At 39.5% G+C, this 23,975-nt stretch overlaps 1 protein-coding gene across 4 annotated transcripts in view; it reads right to left on the bottom strand.

Annotated features, from left to right (window-relative positions):
* Nucleotides 1-1,084: 1,084 nt before the first annotated feature.
* Nucleotides 1,085-23,975, bottom strand: part of LOC128689188 (uncharacterized) — a 433,687-nt gene continuing 410,796 nt past the window's right edge. For all 4 annotated transcript variants that reach the window (XM_070087146.1, XM_070087144.1, XM_070087148.1 and 1 more), the window contains one exon: nt 1,085-5,320. In XM_070087146.1, coding sequence (XP_069943247.1) covers nt 4,618-5,320 — 703 coding nt within the window. In that variant the 3' untranslated portion in view covers nt 1,085-4,617. The remainder of the gene's footprint in view (nt 5,321-23,975) is intronic.

Genomic DNA, 23,975 nt, shown 5'->3' with positions numbered 1-23,975 from the left:
CAGAATACCCCACATTAAAAGTAGGGGTGCCATTGTCACACTAAGAAAACACCATAAGTGTCCAGGGCCCAAGACTGTTCAGCAGCCTCCCACCAAGCAAAAGGGGAATTATCAATAAACCCCTGGCTGTCTTCAAGAGAGAGCTGGACAGATACCTAAAGTCAGTGCCGGATTAGCCAGGCTGTGGTTTGTATTTTGGACTGCGTGCGGCCAGCAGTAACAGCCTGGTTAATCAGGCCCTGGTCCACTGGGAGGCCTGGTCGTGGGGGCGTTGATTCCCGGAATAACCTCCAGGTAGACTCCAGGTGACAGTCAAAGTGTTAAGGAACCTCCCTCGAGAGGTGTTTGCATCCTGAAATTTTGTTCGTATCCAGAAGCAAAAAATCAACTAAACGACAGTTTGTATCCTGAAAAATTCGCATGGAGGGGTGTTCGTAAGCCAAGGTTCCACTGTATATCGATGGGCCGCATAACATATCAAATGGGTATGTAGCTCAGGTGGGCTACATTGTTACACCTACCTACACCTGACTTCCTACAAATAAATGCTACTCACCTCTCACCCTACATTAAGACTGCACATATTTTAAGGTAAGTAATGAGTGTACTGTCATTTTTTTTTTCATTATGCACTGCATGCAGGATTTTTTTTTATATAGTGCACACTTACTACACAAATCTCATATGTAGGGCCAAATTTACCATCACAGCTTATGTGAGTGAGCTGAGCTCATGGCGACCGACAGTGACTTCAAAGCCACCTTATCTTTTATGGACAATGTATGGTGTATGTGCTCAACACAATGTGAAGCATTTCTTTTATTCATTGGAACCATGGCTAGGGCTAAAAGTGAGCAGGTTATAACAATAAATGGAGAAAAAGAAATTGGAATGACTTATGCAGCGAGTAGTGCTACCAAACAGTAGTGGAAGGTTGCTGTGGTGACTCCGGAAATTTGAAATTATGCTAGCCGAAATTAGTGCCAGATTACTGATGGAACCGGATTACTGATTGCCGGATTAGTGATGGCTGACCTGTAGTATAATGTGATAGGTCTATTAGTAAGGACTGAAATGACAAAACTTTTTAGGTTCACCTAAAATATCTTTATTTTATGTACAGAAAAAATCCTATTACTGACCTTATAATATGGAACATACAAATGATGCTATGCTTATGTCATGAATGTGAATAAAGGTACAAAGAGGAATGGTTTTTGTGTGAAGAAATAAAGCAAATCCAAATAGTACATGACTAATTCATTTGTAAATTTTGTGTACGATGCCAACTACACAGCATTCAATCACAACTTAAATGCTTGTAACAATATTTCTCTTCTAATGCCATCACGATCCTAAGCTAGCAGCTTCACAAAACTGGTTCAAAATGTAAAATATAGATTAATTACAGCAGTCTCAAGACTAATAGGCACCATTCAGAGAGCATTCAACTTGTGAACTTTTAAATCCTTATTATTCACTTTAATAAAGAATATTTTAAATTACCTTAAATATCATGACAATACATTACTGGTATTTACAACATTGTTTAACAAAAAGATAATTTACTTTAAGCTTTAATTACATTGGAATGAGGTATCTAATTACATGACTAAGAAACAGTTGCAAAATTACATTAATTTCTGTTAAAGAGCCATCAAAGTTGTGTGGTAGTACAGAAGTGTAAATTTAAAAGCTTGTTAAATTTCTACAAAAATAACCAGATCAAACTAGGAACTTCTCTATTACACTTTTCTATATTTGTACTACCATTTTAATATGTATAAAAGGAATGAATGATTGATGAAAACTTCCTTCAGGAATGATGTTCAAAACAACACTTCAGTAAAACAGCAAAGTATATTCACATGTCATACACAGCTTCCTTATAACTTAATGGCTTTTCTTTTAACTTCTGAGCTCTGTTGTTGCACCAATGATTGCATTACAGTACGATGGCCTTGAGCAACAGTCCCAACCCCACCAACTAATAATTGTACTCAATTGCCTAATAAGACATAATAAATTCCACAAAAAAGCAATTTTCTAGAGAAAATATGAGTATTTCCAATAATCAAAGCAGTCAATATCACTGAGAATACATTCCTCCAGATTTACTTGAAACCTCTGTGATGGACTGAGCATTCACTGATGTTGTAAATCTTAGGCACAAGCATTTTTTCCTTTGTTTGGTGTGTCACATCATTAAAGCCTTAGAAAGAAAGGGAGGAGGGAGAAAAATGCAGGAAGTTTAAAAAAAAAAGGGAGAAAGCAATAGAGTGTAAAGGGAGAAGGAAAAGATGGAGATGGAAATGTGTTTAGCATTATGAAAAAAGTTTTGAGTGCTGTTGTGTGTCAGCATTAACCCCATTTACTATCACTTCAGGTTAATTATTATACAGTTTCTTGAACTGTGGAAGTTATAACTACTGCAAATTTATAATTTCCACCTAAAGTTTATAATTTTACTACCTATCTCAGCAACCATCCAAACTTATCCAGATCAGTGTTAGTATCAATTTTTTAGTACCATTTTTTTTTTTTGGTAACACACTGGCCATCTTCCACTGAGGAAGGGTGACCCAAAAGAGAAACACTTTCATCATCATTCACACTATCACTGTCTTGCCAGAGGTGTGCAGATACAACAGTTCCGATGTTCCTCCAAGCAGCAAATATCCTCACCCCTCCTTCCGAGTGTAAGCACTGTACTTCCCACCTCCAGAACTCAAGTCTGGCTAACTGGTTTCCTTGAATCCCTCCACAAAATGTTACCTTGCTCACACTCCAACAGCTCGTCAAGTCCGAAAAACTATTTGCCTCCACTCATTCCTATTAATATGCTCACACATGCCTGCTAGATGTCCAAGCCATTTCCACACAAAACCTCCTTTACCTCCCTCCCTCCATCCTTTCCTAGGATGACTTTTACCCCACCTTCCCTCCAATACTGATTTATACACCCTCCAAGTCATCCTTCTTTGCTTCATAGATAATTACTTTTTTCCACTCTAATGTAATTCATAACCATATCATCAGTCTCCAAATTACATTTTTTATTGATTGTGATATTTTTAGTGTATGACAAAACTTGTCATACATTCAAATGTTGCAAATGCAAGGAGCCAACCTCACAAGTCACTATTCTACAGGTACTCGGCTATCAGTAATAATTTATACAAGACCTAGGTACTGCCTGATTTGCAGAGACAAAGTTCACTTTGGGTCAGTTTAAGTGAGGTTTTCGGGAAAAAAAAAAGGGTGACTTTTTTTTCTGTGACAGGAGAGGGAAGGGGGTTGAAGAGAGGTTAGGGTAAAAAGGGATACTACAAGGAGAAAAGTTTGGGTAATGAGAGGAGTTAAGGAGAATTAGGGTAAGGCAAGGAGTTAGATAAAGGTAGGAGTTTGGGAAGGTTCAAGTTAGGATATGCAAGGGATAATTTAGAGGGAAAGTTGTGGTAGGGAGGTTAGGAATATGATGTGATAAGGGAGACTAGAGGGGTATTTGGAAATGGCAGATGGTGTTTGAAAAAGTGACTGGGGAAAAGATAAGGTTAAGTGTAGTCACTTCCAGGGGTCACTACCCCTGCAACCTGGTCCCAAGCAGACCAGGTGGTGTAAGAAATGTAGAAGTGGAAAGTGGGAAAAGAAGGGAGTAAAGCAGAGGTAATATATATGTAAGGGGTTGGATAAGTAAAGGGAAATGTGTAACTTTGACCAATTTCAATGGTTCTTTTACACTCATAGTCTGGTCTGAAGTCAGACTTCCTTGTTGACTGCTTAATCATTCAAGCTGAAGCTATCAGCTGCTCACAGGCCTGCAGAGCACATGTGAGTGAGCTAGTCTAGCATTTGTTGCAGGAACTAATTCAGTATCCTACTGAAAATCTCTTATTGTTTCTGATAATATTTCATATGTCTTCCCTACAGAGATGAGGTTTAAAGAGGCTATTAGGAAGAAAAAAATATTATATAGAAATCAAGTTGAAAATACACAGAAGAAAAAAGAGAGAGGAGTAGGAGAGGGAATGGAAGGAGCAATAAGTGGGGAAAAGTGAGCTATAGGGAAGGGAAAGTGGCAAATAGAGAAGGGGTAGAAAAAGCTTGAGACAAGAACGTGGTGAGATGAAAGGAGGGCGTGATGAGGAAGAACATGCGATTATCACAGAAATGGTTTTTATGCTAAAGTAATTTTTATTTCATTTAATTTATTTAAGGAAGACATGTTGCTTCTAATTTATATGAGAGATAAGAACTAGCAATCCATTTAAGTGATTAGGATACCATTTAATAGACAAAAAACTTCATAAAAACAATTTGGCAATTACAATTCTTATACTAATGTATAAAAAACTATGGAATTTGAGATTAGGGGCTTCAATTTACAGCACCATAAGTCAACCTTGAAAAACAAAATTAATGATAAGAACAGTAAAAGTTCTTATTCACCATGCATGTTACATATTTGAAAGAATACACTTTAATGGTCACCCAGTTTTAAGATTTAATACTATAAATAATATCGAATTGGTACAATTTTATTACATGAATTGTCTTTTTCTGCACAAAAGTGCATTTTCTTTACTTATGTATGTGAAGATATGACCAACTTACACTTCAAGTAGTCTTCTTGATAGATTCAACTTTAGATAGCATAACTTGAGGAAATAAACTAAAGAGTCTTCCTAGCTGCTGCACTGTAAGCCTCATAGGAACTCCTGCACCAAGGTTTACAAAAGCATATATATTTTCTAGCTGTAAAGGAGGCTGTGGTACACGGTAAAAACTGAAACTCTGATCACATATATTGGCTGCAGTTGGTTGCAATTTTGTTGTTGACTTTACAGCTACTGTACGTTTCACTGATGATGGCACTGATTTCCTAGCTGTGTTCTTATGCCTAATCTCAGGGACAACTGGAATTCCTACAGAAGTCTTTGGGATACTCAACTCTCCACTTTGTGCCGGGGAACTTTTGCTAATCGCAGGTGTAGGCACGGGTACAAATACTGGAGGCTTTATTTCCCCAGAACTCTGACTGGTGGATGGACTGTGCACAGATGATAAAGCTTCATCCATAAGGTTTGTGATACTACACTCCAAATGTGAGTGCAAGAAGGCATGGTGAGTATGCATTTCCTGAATTGTCTCACCAACATCACCACAATAATTGCACTTAAATGGCTGTTTAATTGGAGGCCGCATCGGAGAACCTAAAGCAAGTTTTGTGAATGTAAATTCTTCAGAATTTGGATGATGACGACGAAGGTGCTGGCGGATGGATGATAAGTTCTTGACCACATGCCCACATACATCACACCTGTTAAGGTAACAATATATGTAAAGAATGAAAATAAGAAAACCTAGCTTTGGTGTACAGTGGACCCTCGTTTTTTGTAATTAATCCGTTCAAGAGAGTGACTAATGGTGAAATTGACAATATGCAAAACCATTTTCCCCATAAGAAATAATGTAAATCTAATTAATCCGTTTCAGATCAAAAGTATAAACAAAAAAATATTTTATTTACATGAAATATAGATTTACATACACAGAAAACAATGAGATATGAAGAATAAAACAATAATAATGTCACACTTGCCTTTATTGAAGACTCTTGTTGCTGTATGAATAAAATACGTCATTACGTGTGTTAGGAATTGTGGCAGTGGCAGGGGAGTGTGCTTGGAGGCAGGACAAGATAGTCATTCAATATGACACTAATATCAACTCTTTGGCTTATTTATTTATCAGAATTCATCTAATATGACATAATAACAATACAGTGGACCCCCGCATAACGATTACCTCCGAATGCGACCAATTATGTAAGTGTATTTAAGTAAGTGCGTTTGTATGTGTATGTTTGGGGGTCTGAAATTGACTAATCTACTTCACAATATTTCTTATGGGAACAAATTCGGTCAGTACTGGCACCTGAACATACTTCTGGAGTGAAAAAATATCGTTAACCGGGGGTCCACTGTATTAATCACATAGAACATGACATACAGTGGAACCTCTACTTGCGAGTTTAATCCGTTCCATGACCTTACTTGCAACTGGATTTGCTCGTTTGCAGAGTCAATTTCCCTCATTTAAATTAACTGAAATGCAATTTATCCGTTCCAGTGGAATTCTGTACTTCAATAATTTCGTTAATATCAACTCTACGGCTTATTTATCTATCTCACTTCATCTAATAAGACATAATAAGCAATATAAATAACATAGAAACCTGATACATACTCTAAAATGAATAAAGTATGTCATTCATGTGGTGGTATGGGCTGTGTCGGCGGTGGACGAGAATTTGTCTGGAGACTGGGCAGAATATTTCATGAATAATTTCGCTAATATCATCTATATGGCTTATTTATCTATCACAGTTCATCTAATATGACATAACAAACAATATGAATAACATAGAAACATGATATATACTCTAGAATGAATAAAATATATCATTATGTAACAGGTGGAGGCGGCTACAACCACTCCCTCTTTGTTGTGGTAAACACAGCCATCTAGTGACGGCCTTTTGAAGCCATCTATTATTATAATTATTATATGTAGTACATTATTATTATATACGTGTTATTATTATACATATATTATTATTATTATTTTTTTTTTTTTTTTTTTTTTTTCAACAAGTCGGCCGTCTCCCACCGAGGCAGGGTGACCCAAAAAAGAAAGAAAATCCCCAAAAAGAAAATACTTTCATCATCATTCAACACTTTCACCACACTCGCACATTATCACTGTTTTTGCAGAGGTGCTCAGAATACAACAGTCTAGAAGCATACACATATAAAGATACACAACATATCCCTCCAAACTGCCAATATCCCAAACCCCCCCTCTAAAGTGCAGGCATTGTACTTCCCACCTCCAGGACTCAAGTCCGACTATATGAAAATAACCGGTTTCCCTGAATTTTTTTTTTTTTTTTTTTTTTTTTTCAACAAGTCGGCCGTCTCCCACCGAGGCAGGGTGACCCAAAAAAGAAAGAAAATCCCCAAAAAGAAAATACTTTCATCATCATTCAACACTTTCACCACACTCGCACATTATCACTGTTTTTGCAGAGGTGCTCAGAATACAACAGTCTAGAAGCATACACATATAAAGATACACAACATATCCCTCCAAACTGCCATTATCCCAAACCCCTCCTTTAAAGTGCAGGCATTGTACTTCCCATTTCCAGGACTCAAGTCCGACTATATGAAAATAACCGGTTTCCCTGAATCCCTTCACTAAATATTACCCTGCTCACACTCCAACAGATCGTCAGGTCCCAAGTACCATTCGTCTCCATTCACTCCTATCTAACACGCTCACGCACGCTTGCTGGAAATCCAAGCCCCTTACCCACAAAACCTCCTTTACCCCCTCTCTCCAACCCTTTCGAGGACGACCCCTACCCCGCCTTCCTTCCCCTATAGATTTATATGCTTTCCATGTCATTCTACTGTGATCCATTCTCTCTAAATGACCAAACCACCTCAACAACCCCTCTTCTGCCCTCTGACTAATACTTTTATTAACTCCACACCTTCTCCTAATTTCCACACTCCGAATTTTTTGCATAATATTTACACCACACATTGCCCTTAGACAGGACATCTCCGCTGCCTCCAACCGTCTCCTTGCTGCTGCATTTACCACCCAAGTTTCACACCCATATAAGAGTGTTGGTACTACTATACTTTCATACATTCCCTTCTTTGCCTCCATAGATAACGTTTTTTGACTCCACATATACCTCAACGCACCACTCACCTTTTTTCCCTCATCAATTCTATGATTAACCTCATCCTTCATAAATCCATCCGCCGACACGTCAACTCCCAAGTATCTGAAAACATTCACTTCTTCCATACTCCTCCTCCCCAATTTGATATCCAATTTTTCTTTATCTAAATCATTTGACACCCTCATCACCTTACTCTTTTCTATGTTCACTTTCAACTTTCTACCTTTACACACATTCCCAAACTCATCCACTAACCTTTGCAATTTTTCTTTAGAATCTCCCATAAGCACAGTATCATCAGCAAAAAGTAACTGTGTCAATTCCCATTTTGAATTTGATTCCCCATAATTTAATCCCACCCCTCTCCCAAACACCCTAGCATTTACTTCCTTTACAACCCCATCTATAAATATATTAAACAACCATGGTGACATTACACATCCCTGTCTAAGACCTACTTTTACCGGGAAGTAGTCTCCCTCTCTTCTACACACCCTAACCTGAGCCTCACTATCCTCATAAAAACTCTTTACAGCATTTAATAACTTACCACCTATTCCATATACTTGCAACATCTGCCACATTGCTCCTCTATCCACTCTATCATATGCCTTTTCTAAATCCATAAATGCAATAAAAACCTCCCTATCTTTATCTAAATACTGTTCACATATATGCTTCAATGTAAACACCTGATCTACACATCCCCTACCCACTCTAAAACCTCCTTGCTCATCCGCAATCCTACATTCTGTCTTACCTCTAATTCTTTCAATTATAACCCTACCGTACACTTTTCCTGGTATACTCAGTAAGCTTATTCCTCTGTAATTTTTACAGTCTCTTTTGTCCCCTTTCCCTTTATATAAAGGGACTATACATGCTCTCTGCCAATCCCTAGGTACCTTCCCCTCTTTCATACATTTATTAAACAAAAGTACCAACCACTCCAACATTATATCCCCCCCTGCTTTTAACATTTCTGTCATGATCCCATCAGTTCCAGCTGCTTTACCCCCTTTCATTTTACGTAATGCCTCACGTACCTCCCCCACACTTACATTCTGCTCTTCTTCACTCCTAAAAGATGGTATACCTCCCTGACCAGTGCATGAAATTACTGCCTCTGTTTCTTCCTTAACATTTAAAAGTTCCTCAAAATATTCTCGCCATCTACCCAATACCTCCATCTCCCCATCTACTAACTCCCCTACTCTGTTTTTAACTGACAAATCCATATTTTCCCTAGGCTTTCTTAACTTGTTTAACTCGCTCCAAAATTTTTTCTTATTTTCATTAAAATTTCTTGACAGTGCCTCTCCCACTCTATCATCTGCTCTCCTTTTGCACTCTCTCACCACTCTTTTTACCTTTCTTTTACTCTCCATATACTCTGCTCTTCTTATAACACTTCTGCTTTGTAAAAACCTCTCATAAGCTACCTTTTTCTCTTTTATCACACCCTTTACTTCATCATTCCACCAATCACTCCTCTTTCCTCCTGCCCCCACCCTCCTATAACCACAAACTTCTGCCCCACATTCTAATACTGCATTTTTAAAACTATTCCAACCCTCTTCAACCCCCCCACTACTCATCTTTGCACTAGCCCACCTTTCTGCCAATAGTCGCTTATATCTCACCCGAACTTCCTCCTCCCTTAGTTTATACACTTTCACCTCCCTCTTACTTGTTGTTGCCACCTTCCTCTTTTCCCATCTACCTCTTACTCTAACTGTAGCTACAACTAAATAATGATCCGATATATCAGTTGCCCCTCTATAAACATGTACATCCTGGAGCCTACCCATCAACCTTTTATCCACCAATACATAATCTAATAAACTACTTTCATTACGTGCTACATCATACCTTGTATATTTATTTATCCTCTTTTTCATAAAATATGTATTACTTATTACCAAATTTCTTTCTACACATAGCTCAATTAAAGGCTCCCCATTTACATTTACCCCTGGCACCCCAAATTTACCTACTACTCCCTCCATAACATTTTTACCCACTTTAGCATTAAAATCCCCAACCACCATTACTCTCACACTTGATTCAAAACTCCCCACGCATTCACTCAACATTTCCCAAAATCTCTCTCTCTCCTCTACACTTCTCTCTTCTCCAGGTGCATACACGCTTATTATAACCCACTTTTCACATCCAATCTTTATTTTGCTCCACATAATCCTTGAATTAATACATTTATAGTCCCTCTTTTCCTGCCATAGCTTATCCTTCAACATTATTGCTACTCCTTCTTTAGCTCTAACTCTATTTGAAACCCCTGACCTAATCCCATTTATTCCTCTCCACTGAAACTCTCCCACCCCCTTCAGCTTTGTTTCACTTAAAGCCAGGACATCCAGCTTTTTCTCATTCATAACATCCACAATCATCTCTTTCTTATCATCTGCACAACATCCACGCACATTCAGACTTCCCACTTTGACAATTTTCTTCTTCTTATTCTTTTTAGTAATCTTTACAGGAAAAGGGGTTACTAGCCCATTGTTCCCGGCATTTTAGTTGACTTTTACAACACGCATGGCTTACGGAGGAAAGATTCTTATTCCACTTCCCCATGGATATAAAAGGAAAATTAATAAGACCAAGAACTATTAAGATAAAATCAAAGAAAACTCAGATGAGTGTGTATAAATAAATGTGTACATGTATGTGTAGTGTGACCTAAGTGTAAGTAGAAGTAGCAAGACATGCCTGTAATCTTGCATATTTATGAGACAGACAAAAGACATCAGCAATCCTACCATCATGTAAAACAATCACAGGCTTCGTTTTACACTCACTTGGTAGGACGGTAGTACCTCCCTGGGTGGTTGCTGTCTACCAACCTACTATTCACACAAAAAATATACGATTTACTGTTATTCCTTATTGCAATACAGTGGTCCCTCAATAATCGTCCGGCCTGAAAGTCATCCATTTCGGAAATAGTCCTGTTTTTTCGTCAAAATATTGGCTCGCAAATGGTCCGGTAACTCGCTAATAGTCCTTCGTCCCGGACACGTACTCACGCTCTGAGCCGCCTCAGCTTTTCCTTCCCAGCCAGTGTGCCATTGTTTACCAGTGAGCGACGGTCCCCTCACGTGCTCCAGCGAAATATTTCATATTCCATTTATTTTAGTGCTTGCAAGTTATTTAAGTGCTAAATAAGCTACCACAGCTCCAAAGAAAGCTCCTAGTGCCAAGCCTTTGGTAAAGAAGGTGAGAAATACGATTGAATTTAAGAAAAACATCATTGAACAATAGTGGCGTACGTGTGGGCGAACTGGCCAGGATGTATAACAAATCCCGTACAACCATATCTTCCATCAGAGCCACGAAAAAGGAAATCAAGGATGCTGTTGTTGCAAAGGGGGTAAATATGCTGACAAAAATGAGATCACCAGTACTCGAAGATGTTGAGAAGTTATTATTGGTGTGGATAAATGAGAAACAATTAGCAGGAGATAGTCTTATGACGTCGCTTATTTGTGAAAAGGCTAGGCAGTTGCATGACGATTTGGTAAACAAATTGCCTGCAACTGGTGATGTGAGTGAATTTAAGGCCAGCAAAGGCTGGTTTGAGAGATTTAAGAAGCGTACTGGCATACACAGTGTGATAAAGCATGGTGAGGCTGCCAGTTCGGACCAAAAAGCGGCTGAAAAATATGTGCAGGAATTCAAGGAGTACATAGAGGCTGAAGGATTGAAACCTGAACAATTGTTCAATTGTGACGAAACAGTCCTCTTTTGGAAGAAAATGCCAAAGAGGACCTACATTACCCAGGAGGAAAAGGCACTGCCAGGACACAAGCCTATGAAAGACAGGCTGATGCTCATGTTCTGTGCTAATGCTAGTGGGAATTTCAAAGTGAAGCCGTTACTAGTGTACCGTTCTGAAAATCCCAGAGTGTTCAAGAAAAACAATGTTATGAAGAGTAAATTGTGTGTGTTTTGGAAATCTAATAATAAGGCATGGGTCACGAGGGAAATTTTCGTCGAGTGGTTCAATGAAGTGTTTGGTCCTAGTGTGAAGAATTACCTCCTGGAAAAGAAACTGGATCTCAAGTGCCTCCTAGTAATGGACAATGCATCTGCTCATCCTCCAAACTTGGATGACCTAATTCTGAAGGAGTTTGGGTTAATCACAGTAAAGTTCTTGCCCCCGAATACCACTCCTCTCCTCCAGCCCATGGACCAGCAGGTCATTTCAAACTTTAAAAAAACTCTGCACCAAAGCAATGTTTGAAAGGTGCTTTTAATGTGACCTCAGACAATCACTTGACCCTAAAAGAGATTTTTGGAAAGAACACTTCAGTATTCTCCATTGCATAAGTCTTATAGATAAGGCTTGGGAGGGAGTGACTACGAGGACTTTCAACTCTGCTTGGAGAAAATTGTGGCCAGATTGTGTCCACACAAGGAATTTTGAAGGGTTTGAGGCGGCCCCTGATGAACCTATGTCACTTGTGAACTCTATTGTGGCACTGGGGAGTTCCATGCGGTTGGATGTGAGTTTGGTGGATGTAGAAGAGTTGGTGGAGGACCACAACGAAGAGCTAACCACTGAGGAGCTGCAAGAGCTTCAGCAGGAAGAGCAACAGATCGCAGCTCAGAATCTTGCTGCAGAGGAGGAGGAAGAGAGATGGAAGAAGGTGCCTTCTTCAGAAATTAAGGAGCTTTTTGAAATGTGGGGTAGGATGGAAAGATTTATGGAGAAACATCACCCAGAGAAGGATGTTGCAAGCCATATCGGCAACTTGTACAGTGACAGAGTCTTGGCACATTTTAGGGAAGTTTTAAAGAGACGCCAGAAACAGAGCTCTCTGGACAGTTTTTTTGCGAGACAGGACTCCAGTGACTCTCAAGCTGGTCCTAGTGGCATTAAGAAACAAAGAGAAGTAACCCCAGAAAAGCACTTGGTACCTGAGGTGTTGATGGAAGGGGATTACTCTTCCAAACAGTAATTCAATCTCTCTCCTCCTCCAGTCTTCCATACACTAAGAAGAATTGCCAATAAAGGTAAGTGTTATGCTGTTAACCCTTTGAGGGTCGACAGGCCCTCTCCGAAACTCGTTCTCAGGGTCGGCCAAATTTAAAAAAAAAAAAAATTATTTTCTCTTACGAAAAGATAGAGAATCTTTTCCCGATCATAAAGACACCAAAAGTTTGAAATTTGATAGAAAACTTACGAAATTATGCTCTCGCAAAGTTAGCGGTCTCGGCGATTTTGCCCACTTTGAGCCCCATTTTCGGCCAATTTCACTGTACTAGTCGACAAAAAACATGAATATTTCGCTAGAACTCCATTTTTTCTATCGAATAAGTGCAAGAAACCACCCATTTATGAAATTCAACTATCCAGTACAGTGGTCAGAATTTAGCAATTTTGCCAATTTCACACAAATTTCAAAAGATGCCAATTTCCGAATAGGGTCCAGAATAAACAAGAAAGACATTCCTGGCACTAAAATGACATTTCCTCTAGTCATTAGTCACGTCTCAAGGCCCCTCTTATATTCTTTTGCTTTCCATTTTGAATTTTTATTCTCACAAAAAATATAAGATTTACTGTTATGCAGACTACTGCATTAGTGTAAAAAATGATATAAATATTATTGGTGCACTTGTGAAAGAATATTAGACTCACCAGTTGACGTGTATTGCACGCTTGGCACGATTTGTTTACTTTTGAAGTTTGGTAAAAATCGAACATTTCTGCTACTTTGAGCTCAATTTCAAGGCACCTTTCTTTGTAAAACCAGCCAAAATCATCTCAATTTCTGTAATATGTCTTCCATTCTATAAAATGAGACCAAGAAAACTAGAATACAACAATAAATACCATACAAAAATACACTGCAAAGTCGATGATTTATTCCAAAAAAATGGTCAAAGTTTTTTTTTTCTCATTATGCACTGTGTGCTGCAGGATTTTTTTTAGACTGTGCACACTGACCACATAGACCCATTCTTTCATATGAAGGCCTACCAGCTTTCTCCCACTAGATTTGAGGCCGCTAGAATTTATGCGTACTAGTACGTCAAAAACCCCTACGCGTAAAACGTACTAGTACGACGAAAACCCTCAAAGGGTTAATGTTTCATTCATCATGTCCCATTGTATTGTTTATGTACTACATCTATATTTCATGTAAAAAAATTTTGTTTTAATACTTCTGGGTGTCAGGAACGGATTAATTGTATTTACATTATTTCTTATGGGGAAAATTGATTTGAAAATCATCTATTTCGATAATAGCCCCACTTCCAGGAACGGATTAAGGATGATAATTGAGGGACCACTGTAATTGTAAAACTAATGTCAACCAATTCACGCCTGCATACTGGAATGGACAGTGACGTCATTTGTTTACTCTGAAACAGCCAAGCAATGGACCATTTCTCCTAGGTTGAGCTCAATTTCAAGGCACTTTTGGTTGAAATACAACCATAAAAACCTTTCAAAATTACCGCTAAGGGGTGGCTAATTGCTGAGAAGTGATCTCCATTATTTATGCTTAGATTTCTTTCATTTTTGGTGTAAGTAAAGAAGCATTTTTCCGTCATATATTGCCCAAGTTTCAATAAGATAGTCCAACAAACAAATGAGATACAATTCCCGAGATCAAGAGCAAGAGCCCCTCACCAGTGTCAAGGAACCTGCTTTGAGGTCTGCTCGCTTATGGAAATTTTGCTCGCGTATGGAAGCAAAAAATCGATCCATCGACTGCTTGTATTTGGAAAAACTCGCACGTGGACACGCTCGCAGGTAGAGGTTCCACCGTACTTAAGAATGAATAAAAAATGTCATTATGTATGTCATGAGTGGTGGTGTGCTTTGCTGTTGGGTGTATAATGGCCACAGAGCATAAGCCGTACATGGTGGTGGAGGCGACGGTGTTGTCAGTAGCCCTATATAACTCCAACAACACTGGAGGAGTTAGGTACATGCTGTCCTTTTTCTATCGATTAATTGATTAATTTACTTGCTACACTGTTAATGCTACGCTTTTTCGCTGGCTGGAGCTATAGCCTTTATCGACTTGTGCTGCTTTAGTATCGTACATATCATAGAATCACTGAATAAGGTACATTCTCCCCTCTCTCTTCCTCCTCCACTTTGGTACTTTGCTACGAGTTCTTTCTTGAATTCTATTGTGTTTCTCACCTTCTTTACCAAAGGCTTGGCACTAGGAGCTTTCTTTGGGGCCATGGTGGCTTATTTAGCAATTGCAAGCACTAAAACAAATGGAATATTACGAAATGTATCGTATTAACGCATGGGATTGTCCTCACTCGCTAATAAACAATGGCACACTGGCTGTGAATGGAGTGTGGGGCCACTCGGGGCCGTGCGTATGTGTCTGGGACGAATGACAATTCGCGAGTCAATATTTTGATGAAAAACGTTACAATTTTCGAAAATCACGACTTTCGACGCTTACAAAAAAGAAAGGTCCGCTGTACTTGTTCTTCCTCATTTAGTTTAATAGCGAGAATGATTGATGGACAGATGTAGTAGTAGTGAATTAAGCAGATGTATTATAGATGAGGTTGTAAGAGAAGTGAATGCTTGGGTGTTAGCAAGAGGTGTGGGACTAAAAGATAAAGGGAAGAGTAAGGTGATGAGGATAACACAAATTTAGGTAATGAAAGATTCGATATCAGACTGGAAGGAGGGATGGTCTATGAAAGATGAAGTGAATCATGGAATTGATGAGGGGAACAAGGTAAGCGGTACACTGAGGAGTATGAGACAAAGAATGTTATCCATGGAAGCAAAGAGAAGAATGTATGAGAGTATAGTTATACCAATACTCTTTTATGGGTGTGAAGCATGGGTGGTGAATGCTGCAACAAGGAGAAGGCTGGAGGCAGTGGCAATATCGTGTCTGAGGGCAATGTGCGGTGTGAATATGATGCTGAGAATCAGTAGTTTTTAAATTAGGAGATGCAGGGTTGCTAAAAGTATTATCCAGAGGACTGAGGAGGGGTTGTCGAGGTGGTTCGGACATTTTGAGAGGATGGGACAAAACAGAATGATTTGGAGAGCGTATAAATCTGTAGTGGAAGGTGGGTTGGGGTCAGCATATGAAAGGTGGAGGGAGGGACTAAATGAGGTTTTGTGTGTGAGGGATTTGGACTTCCAGCAAGCATGAGCATGTTAGATGAAGGGTTTTTATGACTTGACATGCTGTTGGAGTATGAGCAAAGTAACGGGATTCAGGGAACTGCTTAGCTGGACTTGAATCCCGGAGGTGGAAAGTATAGTGCCTGCACTCTGAACGAGGGGTGTTGATATGCTGAAGCTTTTTGACTGTAGTGTAGGCATGCCTCTGGCAAGACAGTGATGGAATGAATGATGAGCAAGTGTTTCTGCTTTTTTTGGGTCACCCTGCCTTGGTGGGAAACAACTGATGTGTTAATAAATAATAATTATAATAATAATAATAATAATTTTTATTTTATTATTATTATTATCATCACACTGGCCGATTCCCACCAAGGCAGGGTGGCCCGAAAAAGAAAAACTTTCACCATCATTCACTCCATCACTGTCTTGCCAGAAGGGTGCTTTACACTACAGTTTTTAAACTGCAACATTAACACCCCTCCTTCAGAGTGCAGGCACTGTACTTCCCATCTCTCCCTGAACCCCTTCATAAATGTTACTTTGCTCACACTCCAACAGCACATCAAGTATTAAAAACCATTTGTCTCCATTCACTCCTATCAAACACGCTCACGCATGCCTGCTGGAAGTCCAAGCCCCTCGCACACAAAACCTCCTTTACCCCCTCCCTCCAACCTTTCCTAGGCCGACCCCTACCCCGCCTTCCTTCCACTACAGACTGATACACTCTTGAAGTCACTCTGTTTCGCTCCATTCTTTCTACATGTCCGAACCACCTCAACAACCCTTCCTCAGCCCTCTGGACAACAGTTTTGGTAATCCCGCACCTCCTCCTAACTTCCAAACTACGAATTCTCTGCATTATATTCACACCAGGGTAAGGGGGGGGTCATCCCTGAAAAGGTTGGAGAGGAGGGGGTAAAGGAGGTTTTGTGGGTGAGGGGCTTGGACTTCCAGCAAGCGTGCATGAGCGTGTTAGATAGGAGTGAATGGAGATGAATGGTTTTTGGGACCTGACAAGATGCTGAAGTGTGAGCAGGGTAATATTTTGTGAAGGGATTCAAGGAAACCAGTTAGCCGAACTTGAGTCCTAGAAATTGGAAGTGCAATGCCTGCACTTTAAAGGAGGGGTTTGGCATATTGGCATTTTGGAGGGACGTCTAAGCTGTCGTATCTGAGCGCCTCTGCAAAGACAGTGATTATGTATGCGTGATGGTGAAAGTGTTGAATGATGATGAAAGTTTTTCTTTCTTTTTGGGGTTTTCTTTCTTTTCGGGTCACCTAATAATAATAATCATAATCCTAGGTAGTAGGCTGGAAGACAGCAACTGCCCAGGGAGGTACTACCGTTCTACCAAGTGAGTGTAAAACGGAAGCCTGTAATTGTTTTACATGATGGTAAGATTGCTGGTGTCTTTTTTCTGCCTCATAAACATGCAAGATTTCAGGTACATCTTGCTATTTCTACTTACACTTAGGTCACACTACACATGCATGTACAAGCATATATATACACACACACCTCTCTCGGTTTTCTTCTATTTTCTCACTAGTTCTTGTTCATTTCCTATCTCCATGGGGGAGTGGAACAGAATTCTTCCTCCATAAGCCATGCGTGTCATAAGAGGTGACTAAAATGCTGAGAGCAAAGGGTTAATAACCCCTTCTTCTGTCTATGTTATTAAATTTAAAAAGAGAAACTTTGGTTTTTCTTTTTAGGTCACCCTGTCTAAGTGGGATATGGCCAGTTTGTTGAAAAAAAAATAACAACAATAATAATACTCACAAGGTAAATAAAATGTCAGAAGAAAAGGGCTAGTAACCACTTCTCCTGCATATATTACTACATGTAAAAAGAAATGCTTTTGGCTTTCTTTTTGGATCATCCTGTCTCGATGGGAGACAGCCAGTGCGTTGAAAAAAAAAAATTATTTAATCAAACTAAGCACTAAACCAGAAAGGGTCATACAACACTGCAGAGTAAGATGTGCTAAAGAAGGAATATGCAGAGGTCAGGGAACAAGTATGTGGCAGGAGTGTGCAAGAGTAAGGGCTAATGGGGATAGTGGAAAATGCTATAGGTAATATATAATCAAAGCTTGTGCACTAGGTTAGTTTCTGTTAAAAAGTTTGAGAGAGTCTGTGTCAAAGGTAGGATTTTCAGCAAGTTCAGATAAAGTGCATTAGGGCAGTTGAGACATCAGAAGTGAATTCTGCATGCTTGTTGATTGGCAGGACAATCTATTACGAGACAGTGAACTGACAACACAACCTGGCAGTCCTCCCTTGGTGCTGCTGGGTGTTTTTTCACAAGATACCCATGAGCAAGACGTGCGTGGCCAATACATAGGGTGGCGAGTGTAGTCTCCCTAACATGACAAAGGTTGTAAGAGGATGACCAGAAAACAAAAAGTGGATTGGCAGAAAGCAACTTATTGTGGGCTAACTCAAACAGCTGTTGTTATCAATGGCTGTGAAGTTCTTGAGAGATTACTGCAAAATAATCCAAGAAAGGAAGACCCCTGAACTGCTGACCAAGCAGCAGTGTCTGCCTGTTCATTAAATATGAAATTCAAAAGTGTCCAGGGATCCAGCATAAAACGTCTCTGCATTTACTAGAAACGCAGCACAATGAAAGTTACATACTACAGCCTCTCCTCACTTAGCGACGTACTCGTTTACAGATGCCTCGGACTTACAAAGGGCTTTCTGACCATTTTCATACCTCAATAATGTATATTAGAGCTGATTTCCTCTATTCTGTTTATTTCGATATACAGTACACTACAGTATAAACATTTAAAAATATACCAGAAATGTTATAAATGGTGAAAAGGTAACATTAAAACAATATCGACGATGGGTGACACAAACTCACTACCATTATACTATGCTCCTCACTTAGCGATGAATTTGTTTAACGACGCGGTCTTAGGAATGGAACTCTGTTGTTAATTAAGTGAAGAGAGGCTGTACTAATTAGGACAATGGGATGAGGAAAAACAAATTTCTGAATAGCTTGTAATGCACTGCAGGAGTCTGAAACAACTACAAATGACAAGGTGGACACTGACGCAATGCGTACTATGACCATAAAATTGCATACAATTCAGCTATGAAAATGCTGGTCGAGTCTAGTAAATGACCTCAGACAATTGCCCAAAAAACCGCTGCGTTTCTAACAGAAAATTCAGAGCCATCAATATATACTGTGATAGCATGGGAATGAGAACATAAGTGGTTAAGAAAGAGTGAGCATGAAGCTATATTAGGCAATTAAGCTTTTGCACATGAAAGTGGGGAAGAGTACATACGAATTATCAGAACTTCCCAAGGGGCATAATAAATAGGGGCGACAATTAAATGCAGAAGCTCTACTAACATTACCGTTCTATGCATAGAAGAACTGTGATGGTCAAGAGAGCAGACAAAATAATGGAAACGAGCAATGAGCCGATCTTGCAAAGATGGAACGTTCGCCTCTGCATTTAGGCTTTCAGCTGAAGAAGGAAAAGTCCTTAGAGACAGATAAAGCCCTTGATGATGACTGGGACCAAGTCTAGAAAGAATGGTGGGGTAGGTAGCAGATTACAGCTAGTTCCTGAAGTCCAGTTTAGATATGATTAGGGCAGAATGAGGATGAAGAGTTCGTCTATTAGCTCTCCAAAAAAGATGGGGAATGGTTTTAAGAAGGTTCATACAGTTATGGTAAGCTGCTTTTAAGGTTATATGAGTCTTTCAGGACATTTGGTAATTAAACAAAAGGCCAAGAAATTTAATTAAATCTCGCTCAGGGATACAGGCATCATACATGAATAAAGCTATATTAGGGGCAAGAGGGCATCTTGAAAAAGTAATCTGATGCATTTTAGTTACAGAAATTTTAAACCCATGAGAGATGGCAAAAAAAAAAAAAAAAAAAAAAAAAAAAAAAAAAAAAAAAAAAAAAAAAAAAAAAAAAAAACAGTATTCTGGAGAGAGGCTGCAACAAAGTGACAGTCAGTGTCCACACAAACCTGGATGAAGTTGGGGAAAATTCATTATTAACCTAAACACAGAAATCTCTCTCTGACAAGAAATTATTAAGGAAAAGTGGCAGATTGCCCAAAAGGCCCAAGGAATATGCCTGGTCCAAGATGTAATACCTGGTTGTATTATATGCTTTCTCAAGATCAAAAAGACTGGATTTACTAAGTGTTTATTAGTGAAGGCATCACAAACATAGGTATCCAAGCAGAGTAAGGAGTTGATAGTGAACTGGCTCCTATGAAAGTCAAACTGACAAGGGAAGAAAATTATGAGTTTTGAAATAACATCAAATGTTTGTTTACCAAGCATTCTAATAACTTGCAAAACTGAATAAGTAAGAGCAATGGCTTTCTAAAAGGCTTATGAAAAGGTGGAACAGCAGTAGTTTTCCAGTGAAGAGAACAAGATAGCAGAGACGTTAGAGGACAGTGAGTGTTGTAGAATGCAAGTGTTGAAGTATACAGATATGGATACCATTAGGTCCAACTGTAGAGAGAGAGCAGTAAAAAGTGCTTACTCAAGTTTGTAGAGGATGAAGGGCACATTATAAGGTTCTTTAATGAAAGAAGTGATATCCTAAGATATTGATTCTTGCAGTTTTGGAGCAAAGAAATGAGGGGAAAAGATGGAACCCTTGAGACATATAAACATAATGATGCCCAATTTCTGTAGCAATCTTAGCAGGGTCTGCAACACTGATGCCAGCAACAGTAAGAATGGGTGCTGGGTCTGGAGTATACTTACCACTCAAATTTCATACCTTTTCCCAAACTGCACTCATAGAAGTAGTGGAAGTAAATATAAAAGCATATACCCACCAACAAGTACAGGAGGGCTCTGCTTATATGAGAGGTTAGATTCCAGGCTACCACCATAAAGTGAAAGTTGCTGCAAAGCAAATCACCCTTTTTGTTTCACTTTTAACCCTTTCAGGGTTTCCAACATACCAGTACGGCTTACGCACCAGGGTTTTTGACGTACTAGTACACGTAAATTCTAGCGCCCTCAAATCTAGCGAGAGAAAGCTGGTAGGCCTACATATGAAAGAATGGGTCTATGTGGTCAATGTGCGCAGTATAAAAAAAAATCCTGAAGCACACAGTGCGTAATGAGAAAAAAAAAACTTTGACCGTGTTTTTGGAATAAAACAGCGACTTTGCACTGTATTTTTGTATGGTATCTATTGTTGTATTCTAGTTTTCTTGGTCTCATTTTATAGAATGGAAGACATATTACAGAAATTTAGATGATTTTGACTGGTTTTCCAGTGAAAAGTACCTTGAAATTGAGCTCAAAATAGCAGAAATCTTCGATTTTTACCAAAGTTCAAAAGTAAACAAATCATGCCAAGCGTCCAATACACGTCACCTGGTGAGTCTAATATTCTTTCACAAGTGCGCTGATATTATTTATACCATTTCTATGCAGTACTCTGCATAACAGTAAATCTTCTATTTTTTGTAAGATTAAAAATTCAGTGGAAAGCCAAAGAAATATAAGAGGGGCCTGGGGATGTGACCAATGAACAGAGAACTTGTTATTTTAGTGCCAGGAATGTCTTTCTTGTTTATTCTGGACCCTATTCGGAAATCGGCATCTTTTGAAATTTGTGTGAAATTGGCAAAATTGCTAAATTCTGACCACTTTATTGGATAGTTGAAATCGGTAAATGGGTGGTTTCTTGTACTCATTCGATAGAAAAAATGGAGTTCTAGCAAAATAGTTATGATTTTTGTCGACTAGTACATTGGAATTGGCCGAAAATAGGGCTCAAAGTGGGCAAATCGCCAATGCGTAAACATCGTAGAGACCGCTAACTTCGAGGGAGCATAATTCCGTAAGTTTCCCATCAAATTTCGTACTTTTGGTGTCATTATGATTGAGAAAAGATTCTCTATCTTTTCATAAGAAAAAATAATTTTTTGTTTTTTGAAATTTTGGCGACCCTGAGAACAAGTCTCTGAGAGGGCCTGGTGACCCCCAAAGGGTTAAATCGTCATGCAACTTCCTAGCCTTTTCACATATGGTCACTTGAGTGATGGTATCTCCTGCTATCTGTTTATCGTTTATCCACACCAATAACAGTCTCTCAACATCTTCGAGTACTTGCGATCTCTGTTTTGAAAACAAAGTTGCACCTTTTGCAAGAACAGCTTCCTTGATTGCCATTTTGTTGGCCACGATAGTAGCGATAGTTGATTGGGGTTTGGTTTACAACCTGGCCAGCTTCAAGACACGCACTCCACTTTCATACTTAGCAATTATCTCTTTCTTCATTTCCATAGTAATTTTCACCCTTTTTACTGCAGGGTTGGCACTAGAAGCTTTCTTGGGGCCCACGGTGACTTATTTTGCAGGTACAATCACTAAAAACACTGTGATAAAATGAAATGTACCGAATGTACGTGTGGATGCGACCGCACTGGCTGGCTTGTAAACACTGGCACCCACGGGGCAGCTGAGGCATGCTCAGGCCACACGTGGGACGTGTCCTGGACGCATCGCGTTAGGCGAGGCAAAATTTTTGCGTTCAAATGTATCGTATGGCAGATTTAACGTAACGCGATGGCATCGTAAGGTGGGGGTCCACTGCAATGTTAATGGAATTAATCTCTTCCAGACTCCCAGGAGTATCAACAAAAAAAAATTTTTTTACCTTAAAGGCAGAGTTACATGCACAAAAGAATGAACATTACACATGACACTTACCTTTATTGAAGGCTGCTGCTGCTGGAAGGAAGACAGGGAGAAAGGGAGAGGGAAAAGAGGTTATTCTTTGGAAGGGTAGTCCCCCTCCATAAGGACTCTAGGTACCAAGTCCTTATCTGGGGTCACTTCCCTCCTTTGTTTTTTAATGCCACTAGGACCAGCTTGAGAGTCACTGGACCCCTGTTGCACAAAATATTTATCCAGAGTGCTCTGTTTCTGGCATCTCTTTAAGATTTGCCTAAAATGAGACATTACATTGTCATTGTAAAAGTCACCAGCACAGATTGCAACAGCTTTCTCAGGGTGATGTTCCTCCACAAATGAATGCACTTTAGTCCACATTGCACAAATCTCTTTAATCTTTGAAGAAGGCACCTTCTTCCATCTCTCTTCCTCCTCCTTTGAAGCAATTTCCTCAGCTGTGGTCTGTTGCTGTTGCAGATGAAGCTCTTGCAGCTCATCAGTGGTTAGCTCTTCATTGTGGTCATCCACCAACTCTTCACATCCTCGCCTCTCACATACAACCCCATGGAATTCCCCAATGCCACAATTGATTCCACAACAGGCATAGGGTCGACAGGGTCAGCCTCAAACCCTTCAAAATCCTTTTTTTGGATACAATCTGGTCACAATTTTCCCCAAGCAGAGTTCATTGTCCTGGAAGTCACTCCCTGCCAAGTCTTGTCTACAAGGACTATGCAGTGGAAGATACTGAAGCGATTTTTCCAGAAATCTCTTAGGGTCAATTCAGAATCCGAGGTTATGTCAAAGCACCTCTGAAACATTCCTTTGGTGTACAGTTTTTTGAAGTTTGCAATGATCTGCTGGTCCATGGGCTGGATGAGAGGAGTGGTGTTAGGAGGCAAGAACTTCACTGTTACAAAACTGAATTCCTTAGACAACTGGTCTTCCAAGTCTGGAGGATGGGCAGGAGCATTGTCCATTAACAGGAGGCACTGGAGTAGCAATTTATTATCCAGGAGGTATTTTGTCACACTTGGGCCAAACACTTCACTGAACCATTCCAGAAAAATTTCCCTAGTGAACCATGCCCTACTGTTAGCCTTCCACATCACACACGATTTACTCTTGACAACACTGGGATTTTCAGAGTGATACACCAGTAAACGCTTCACTTTGAAATCTCCACTAGCATTATCACACAACAAGACTGTAAGCCTGTCTTTCATAGGCTTGTGTCCTGGGAGTGTCTTTTCCTCCTGCGTAATGTAGGTCCTCCTTGGCATTCTCTTCCAAAACAGGCCTGTTTTGTCACAATTGAACACTTGTTGGGGTTGGAATTTTTTGGCCTCTACATAA

This window comes from Cherax quadricarinatus, chromosome 21, assembly GCF_038502225.1.
Source record: "Cherax quadricarinatus isolate ZL_2023a chromosome 21, ASM3850222v1, whole genome shotgun sequence".
NCBI classification, from domain to species: domain Eukaryota; kingdom Metazoa; phylum Arthropoda; class Malacostraca; order Decapoda; family Parastacidae; genus Cherax; species Cherax quadricarinatus.
The sequence above is the reverse complement of the archived record's forward strand: the minus strand, read 5'-3'. Positions and strand labels throughout refer to the sequence as shown.